The sequence below is a fragment of the Eurypyga helias genome, unplaced genomic scaffold, assembly GCF_000690775.1.
Source record: "Eurypyga helias isolate BGI_N326 unplaced genomic scaffold, ASM69077v1 scaffold21316, whole genome shotgun sequence".
Taxonomy (NCBI): Eukaryota; Metazoa; Chordata; class Aves; order Eurypygiformes; family Eurypygidae; genus Eurypyga; species Eurypyga helias.
The window spans coordinates 36,440-44,667 of record NW_010258957.1 but is presented as its reverse complement, the minus strand read 5'-3'; the positions used below and the strand labels follow the sequence as shown (position 1 = coordinate 44,667).

General features: G+C 50.4%; 1 protein-coding gene across 1 annotated transcript in view; it reads right to left on the bottom strand.

Annotated features, from left to right (window-relative positions):
* Positions 1-1,412: 1,412 nt before the first annotated feature.
* LOC104511796 (calsequestrin-2) overlaps positions 1,413-8,228 on the bottom strand; it is a 31,842-nt gene continuing 25,026 nt past the window's right edge. The window contains exons 8-11 of the mRNA XM_010154543.1: positions 6,840-6,894; positions 6,084-6,184; positions 5,682-5,756; positions 1,413-2,317 (exon numbers count right to left, since the gene is read on the bottom strand). Coding sequence (XP_010152845.1) covers positions 2,129-2,317; positions 5,682-5,756; positions 6,084-6,184; positions 6,840-6,894 — 420 coding nt within the window. The 3' untranslated portion in view covers positions 1,413-2,128. The remainder of the gene's footprint in view (positions 2,318-5,681; positions 5,757-6,083; positions 6,185-6,839; positions 6,895-8,228) is intronic.

The following is an 8,228-nucleotide window of genomic DNA, read 5'->3' as shown; positions in this document are numbered from 1 at the left end:
CGGGTGCTCTCCCCAAACTCACTTGGTTCAAGCCCTCCAGGCGCTGCTTATGAATTGTAAGGAAGCAAAAAAGGGCAAATAGTTGGCCTGGGGGCTTTGCTGTCCTGTCTGTTCTGCTAATAGGCTGTGCCTTCAAGCACGGGTCGAGCGATGCTCAGTGAGGAGCTAACGTGGCCTACGCTCATATACCATGCAAACACATTGTTCATCCATATACGCAGAGACATACAGATACCCAGCTGCGCGTTGTTCATGCTGGCGCTTTCCACCAAGGGGATATGGCACACGTAGGAATATATCAGTACATCAGCTTTTTTATACCAGTAGTTTCAAATTTCTATTTCAGCTAACGTAGAGAGAGAGAGAGTCAAAGAGACTGATCAACAGGCAGGAAAAAAAAAAAATCTATAAAATCTTGCTTTGCAGTTCATCTGGTAAAGGAAATATATAGTGTGTAAACCTTGTTTCTCATCAGGCTGATTCGCATTCGTATTATGAGCTCTGATTCTCCTGTCCCTCGCACCGTTATTTCCCCTAACATCACTTACCTCTGATGTAAGCCAGTATAAGAAAGGTCAGAACAATGTTTTTCGTCTGTAGCAAGAGAGGACGTGTGTACCCTACCTATGCTAACAAGTCTGAACGGCTGGAGAACGTATTTATAAATGGATTTATAAAGATAAAACTTTCTCCGAACTCTCCATTCATTGCACTATTGTCAAACCTAATAAGCTAAGACAATCGAAATCTGCCGGCATGGGAAAGCGGGGAGACTTGACACTGTCGCAGTGACCAGCACGTGGATGGTGCTGCACATGCCAGGACTGAGTTGCTGACCCTCTGCTTTGTGAGTGACCTCCTTGACTGCAAACTGGTGCCCTGAGCTCCTTTGGAGTCTGCAGCCAAGAGAGGCCTCTCACGGGCTGCCATGGGACATCTGAGTCTCGGAGCAGGGATTAACTGTGTGACTGAATACTTAAAAGCCAAACAGCTTGAATCCTTTCATTGCTCATTGCCCAACTCTCATTATCCAGCATCTAATGTGGTTGGACGGATGTGTTCCCTCCCAACATCTTGGTCATGGGAAAAGATGTCATGGAGGCTTTGGATTAGAAGTCAGCTAAAGATGGAAGGTCGTGGGGAATAGGAGGGCTTCAGGGTGGGCCCCTGTGAACGTTTCCACTGACAGGAGTATGCTGTCTGTCTCATGTGCATCACCTTCAGTCCCACTGAGGTTCACCTGAAAGGCAAGGCAGGCCCAGCCCAGACCTGGCTAGAGATGTTTGGAACAGGCCTGAGGTCTGCTTTGGTGTGTCTCTGGGGTTAAAACCAACGATTTGGCTCAGTGCCGTGATCTCCAGCCTCAAGGGTTTGGGCTGAGACCTGGATCAGGAACTCTCAAGCTTTGTTCTCCCATATCAGACCACCTGCACTTACCCTGTCTTTGGCCTGAGCTTTCACGAAGAAAGAGGTTCAGACAGCGACCGTGGTGTTTGGATTTGCATTGTGCTGCCAGACGAGAATATCCTGTTGTTTTATGGAATCACTGCAAACTTAAACTGCATCCCTAAAACCTTCCTCCCAAAGCTCTTCACTGCTCCTAGCATGTTACTGAATCGCTACAGGCTCCTGGAGCAGAACTTGCAGGATTGGGTGGTCTTGGCAGAGCAGCTGCAAAGGGCGTTGCATTTAACGAAAGGGCTAAACTTCACAGTGGCCTTCCCTATGTCTTGAGGTGAGATTTGGTCTTTGGATGTTAAGTGCTGGGCCGATGAGCATGGAAAATATAAACTGGCTCCCTGTGTCCCTCTGGCAGGGAGCAGGCAGGCACTTTCTTCCTGCCCTGGGGCACGGGGGGCAGATTGCCTGCAGATTCCTACTGTCCTTACTAAGGAGGCATGATTTACAGCGGTGCTGGGTGCCTGCAGGCGCCGCCCGCCGCAGGGGCAATCCCGGTGGCTCAGCACCGCTGAGAATCAGGCCGGGGGGTCCGGGAAGGGGGAGCGGGGCAGGGGAGAAAGAGGAGCAGCGGTGCTTGCTGACGCTCAAACACAGGTCTTCCGATGGAGGGACCTGTCGCGGGGGGAGGCCTCTCAGCCCCCACAAGTCAGACTGCACAGAGTCACAGTTAGTCATCGTCATCGTCGTCGTCGTCATCATCATCGTCGATGTCATCGTCGTCGTCATCGTCATCATCATCATCGTCATCATCTTCGGTGTTTATCTTCCCAGAAAGCACGTCCTCTATCCAGTCCTCCAGCTCCTCAGCCGTGGGCAGGTCATCATCATCCCTGATATCCATCCAGACGCTGTCAGCCTGCAGGGAGAGGTGATGAGGGATTAGCCACCCGCAGAGGCACAGGGAAGAGAGCATGTTCGCTGCTACTGCAGGCATAAGGGTTGGACACAGGTGGGACACGGAGGGGATGGAGGGGTGGGGAGGTTGAGTGGTGGCACAATGGAGTGGTGACACAGGCTCAACCAGTGTCTCCCTGCCCACGCGTTGGGGTTACCTCTTCTCCCTGCATTGCCAGTGCTTCTGGCTGGGGGCACGGGGACAGGGTTTACACAGACGTGTGGTACTGTTTGCCCTGGGTTACATGTGTGCCCGCTGCCTGTCCCTCTCCTGCAGTGCCTACACCTGTGAGCAAGAGCATCAGCCACCTGGTGCATTGACTTCACCCTGCCTGGCCAGATCTGTAGACTCCAAGTCTGCATAAAGAGAGCATAAAAACACCTATTCGAGCTCCCTGTGCATCGCCCTTGCTCACAAGACATCACAGTGTATCCCTCCTTCCTTCCAGAGCCCTTCTGGGAACTCTTCCTTTGAGCCTGTACACCCTGCTCTCAGCATCCCTTCTCACCAGCCTTTTACCATCACCTTTGTCTCAGGGTGTTGCTCTGGACTCTCCACATGTGATAGTGTTAGTCCCCTGGGAGAGCCTTTCCTCAGATCATCTCAACTGTGTTCCAGCTGAAAAATGGTGAAAAACACCAATTCCCTGAACCACAGGTGCCCCCCTGCGCTTTCTCTCCAGCTGTCTGTATTACTTCCATAGTGTGGAGGGGATGGGGGGGATTCAATAAGAAGATGCTGTCTAAAATGCAGTCGGAAGACACTGTCTAAATTGCAGCTATTAACCAGGCACAGGAAGCATAGGTTAGATGGGCTCTGAGACCTGGAAAGTAAAGGTTTTCTCCCTGCTTTGCTGTAGGTTCCTTGAGTAAATGCCTGGGTAATCTCCTTTCCCTTCACCATCTCCCCTCCATAATATAGGATCAGCCTCCTATTTTGCAGAGGTGCTGTGAGGTTGTCTCATTCAGCATTTGATGCTGCAAGTGCTTTTCATATGTCAGAAGATAACTACCGGCTTTTGCAAAGGCACCCCACTTCTTTCCCTGGCTGTGGTACCTCTTTGTTGTATGGCTTGCTTAACAGCCAGAGCGAATTCTGCTCAGGGAAAGGTCTTTCTCCCTGACAATATTTTCCTCCTAAAACACCAAAACTGTGATAAAAAAGAGCCACGGTGCGGCTCTTGGTTTGTGCAAATGAGCTTGTCCCTGACCTCAGGCCTGTTTGTGCAGCAAAAAGTGACACCTCTAAATAAGGGGAAGGGGAGTGGGCCCATTGCACCTAGAGACAATGCTGTGCAAACACAGCAGCAACGTTCTGTAGTGTCATGGCTCTTGTCCCGCGCGGCTACGATGTGACGGGCCAGTGGGGGCTGCTGGGAGCTCTGGTGTTTGCCTTGGCAGGTTTTTAGAGAAGCGATGGGGTCACGGAGGTTATGTCCACCGAAGCCAACAGCAGTGTTTATTTTTACTCCGTCGTGCAAGCCCCGGTTTGTACTTGTGTAACTTGGCTGAATGCAGTGATGTAGCACTGAAATAACAAAATGAGCTCAGTGTTTGTTTTAGATATCACCCGCCAACCTAGAACTTTCTTAAATCTCCCTCTTGAGGAATATAAAACAGACTTGAGAGGAATGAAATAAAAACTGCAAATACTATCATCAACAACCTTTACTTTATCAAAGCTAGATAATGCATGAGATTTCACAGGTCTCTCGATGACTGCTGGATAATAAGGCATATGTTCCTGCCTAATACTGATTTCTATATGATCCTCTTGCCACTGACAATCCTACTTCCATGAATTTTCATTGATAGCCTTTTAATGTACCTTCGGTATGACTTAAACACGGCCAGCTGCAGTGATATAATGAAGAGAGATACTGGTGGTAAGGGCAAAAGACTGGAAGACGTGGGCTCTGTTTCTGGCTTGTTTGTTCATTTCTCTCATAATTTTAGGTGACAGATGCCATCTCGGCCCTCTTCCCTTTTGGCTCTCCCTTAACAATTCTGCTAACAAGCCTTAACCCCCTGGGTCCCCACTCTCTAGGTGTCTGTCCCACGGTCCGGCAGATGCTGCTCTAGTACAGGTAAAGTACCGCTCGCATCCCGCCAGCATCACATCTGCTCTGTAACTCTCAGGCCAGACTGCGCATTTCCTTCTCATTCCCTTCAATGGGATGGGCAGGATCCAGGGTCTCCACTTTCATTATAACACCATCACTTTGCCTTCTCCTACCACATCTCCCATCTGAAGGTCTTGCAGCATTTGTTGTAACAGCCTAATACTCCCCCGCTGTCCCCCTTTTTCTGGGAAGGTACAGGAGAGAGGACGTGGGGAGCAAGTTTGGTGGTGGAGCCAGGACCAACACACAGCCCCGGACAGTTGTCCCAACTCTAAGTCCCCCTCTGCTCTCTTCTAATGAAACATCAGGTTCCCATATGGCTGAAATTTCAATCACAGAGTCAAGCACCAAATTACAAACACTTCTGCAGTGGAGAGATTTCTGTTTCCAGAGACACTTAGAAACCCACACAGGTTTAAGAGATTAAATCACCCAGCACTTAACCATCAAAAATAAACTGAGGGAATAAGCGCGCCAGGCTGGAGCGTGCCGCGTTCCGCGCTCTCCGATCGTCTGGACTGTTAGGGTCAGGCAGGGGAACAATGGTTTCTCTCTGTAGTCATGTCAGGGCTGTGATGCACGTTACATTGCGCTCAGCAGCAATCCCCAGTATGCCCTCTTCACCCCAGCAGCATCCCTCGGGCACCAGTTTGTGCCACACTGTTATTAAGGCTGTGTATTTATTCAGGTTTCTGGGCAGTTTCTCCCTGTCATCTGTTGGGAATGATGGTCTTTCCCTCCTACACTCAAGCTGGGCCGTTCTGCTTCTGCTGCAAAAACACCTGCCTTTTTCTCTCCTTCTACCCTAAGCATGGCTTGCTTCTCTACTTTTCCTTCACAAACCCACCCAGGCGCAGTCAGACCAGGGCACCTGCAAAGGTGCACGCTGTGGGCTGGAAATGTGAGACCTTGGAACCAAAACTGGGCAAAACCCCAAAGCTCAGACCACAGAGGCCGGTCCTGTCCTCAGCAGATGTCGTTTGCGTGAGACGCGGCAGCAGAAACACGCTCAGACCAAAGCCCGACGTCGGAGGTGTTTTGAACCCCGCCGCATGTGGGAATGGTGAGGTCTTTACACTTTTTCCCCGGGGAAAAAGCCTGTTCTACCTGCACTTAACAGCAGAAGTCCCACCGGTTCCAGTGGCATCCTTTCTAGCACCCTAATCTTGGAATCGCTGGGTTTTCTGGGCACACACTACTCACGTCTGTGACGTTCACCACCCCGATCTGTGGTCTGAACAGGTCAATCTTGAAGGTCTTCTCCCAGTAAGTGATCAGCTGCAGAGTGAGAAACAAAGCTCAGCCGGGGGCGTTTGCAACACCCCGTAGCATCAACTCAGGCCGTGGTGCCGGGAGCGTGCAGGGATGGGTGCACGGGAGAGAGGCTGAAGGCAAGCTTGGGCTGCCACACACGGCACAGGCAAGTGCCAACCCTGGGGATGTTCCCAAGGCACCATCTTCATAGGAGGCAGACCCAGATGAGCAGCTCTCAGGGATCGCCCATGGTCGTTTCCAAACCCAAATTCCCTGAGGCAATTCCTGCACTGGTGCACACACCCCTTACCCATAGGAAACCAAGAAAGGCAGGGAACCCCTGCCACTCACCAGAGGAAAGTCATCGGGGTCAATCCAGACAATGCTCAGGTCGGGATTATTGGTGTTGTCCCTGGCAACCTGCTTCAGGATTTCCAGGAACTCAAAGCCATCTGAAATGATACATGGAGCGCTGCAGCTCTCTCCCGCAAACACGCAGGCGCTTTTTGCTTGTGGGGTTTTCAACTTCCCTCACCCCCTGAAGCACACAGGAGTTGTTTATGGTCCTCATTAAAATGCTGTCTCCCAGCTCTTTCGCCTGATAATAAGGCTTTTAATTTCGAGCATCCTCTCTGGGTGCTGAAATTAGTTACACATGAATTAAGTCTCGTAATCCTCCCGTGGAGTGGAACAATGTCACCATTTTCTTGTGGCGAGGGAGGAGCTGAGCACCCGACAGACCAAAGCTTTTCCGGCACTGAGAAGCACTGACACCACAGCTTTTCAGGAGCTGATGCCCACAGGTTTTCCTGCATGCCCATCGCACACCCAGCCCTCAGCACTGTCGTGGAGCCATATGGCAAGATGGACACAGAGCTAAGGAGCAAATTCTGGCACAGAGGTGGAGGAGATGACCGTTATACCTCGGCTGGCCACCCGTTTATATCCAGAATTTGAATCCCACCTAGCATACCCACTAGTGTAAGCACCCAGAAGCACCCCAGCTCTCCGTCCTAGCCTGGGTGCAGGGCTCCACCATGCAAACAAAGCACATGAAACTACAATTTCTCTAGTAACAGTCACTTAAGGAGGTAAATGGCCTCCTACCTGGGTCGTCTTCTTCGGCGAAGGCCACGATGTGGATTCCCTCCATGTCATCCTCCTGGAAACAACAAAACTGTTACTGATGGGGCAGGGAAGGAGGACAGAGGCCGTGCAGTTGTTGGAGATGGGGAGCAGTGGGATGCCTTCAAACAAACAGGGTGATTGCAAAGAGAGGCTTGAATGGAGCCCCACCAAGATGCTAGAGCTGGGAGCTGAGGTGCAGCTGAGTCACGGCAGTATTAGGCACTGAAGAGGGTAGTTTGCGTAGTGTTGCTGAAACTCTTCAGCTGAAAACGAGGTGGACACCCAGATGGCAAAGGCAAGGCCTCTCTAGCATGGGAATATGGGCTCACCCGCCATGCCCAAGGCCACCTACCTTCATCAATTGGCAGCTGTCAGGGGATGGTTTGTGGGGAAACAAATATCTGCTACTATACTCAGCCCTCCAGCATGCTCCTTCGGAGCCAGCAAAGGAGGTTCCTCACAATTTGAGAGGCGAGGTGGCTCACTTGGGCACCTTTCAGGAGGTGAAGGGTCTCTTGGTCTAGGTGAGGGTCTCTGTGAGCAGTGAGGGGAATTCAGTGGGAGGCTGATTTCGTGGCTCCAATGAGTGGAGGACAGAAATGACGGCCTGTTGGACTGCTTTTCTCCAAGAGACACATGAGTAATGGGTAATGATATTGGCAAAGGCCAATAGATCTGCTGGCTGGTTCATCATCCGCCTGCTATGAATGTCATCTCTGAATTATCCCATGGATCGGCTTCGCCTTCCTCACCCGCTGCCAGTCCCCGTTTCCATTTCAATTGATTTTAATGCGAGAAAAAATTCCCATCTAAATGCTAATTTCTTTTCCCTTCTGAGCCCAGAGGTGACAAAGCCACCATCAAAAACTGAAAGGAAAAAAAAAAACCCAACCTTGGAAGATTAAGTGGAAAACATTATCTTTAAAAACAATAGCGGATGCTGGGTCTTTGATGGCATCTTCAGGGAATACGTCCTCGCCAGGGCATTCTAGGCAGGTTAACCTGGGACTCAGGCCACTTGCAGCTGGCAAAATCTACACTGTTGCTTTTTCTCCATATTTGCCAGCAGCACTGACAGACAGCAAAATAAAACAAAATACATATAGGCAGTATATAATTATATGTATTTCTATATAATGTAGCTCTACTCTGACCTCCAAGGCAGCAAACAAAACTGGAGTAACTCCAGTACAAGCATTGAGGATGTTCTGAACTTGCAGCAAGATCAGAATCCAGCCCGTTGTCTCCTGTTGGTACGAGTCCCCTGCTTGTAGCAGTGGCAAGCTCTCTATTCCCAGGCTGCTGGTAAAGTGAACATCCCACCGCTGACGATTCACACTTTTCCTGAGGTTATTTTAGAATATATTC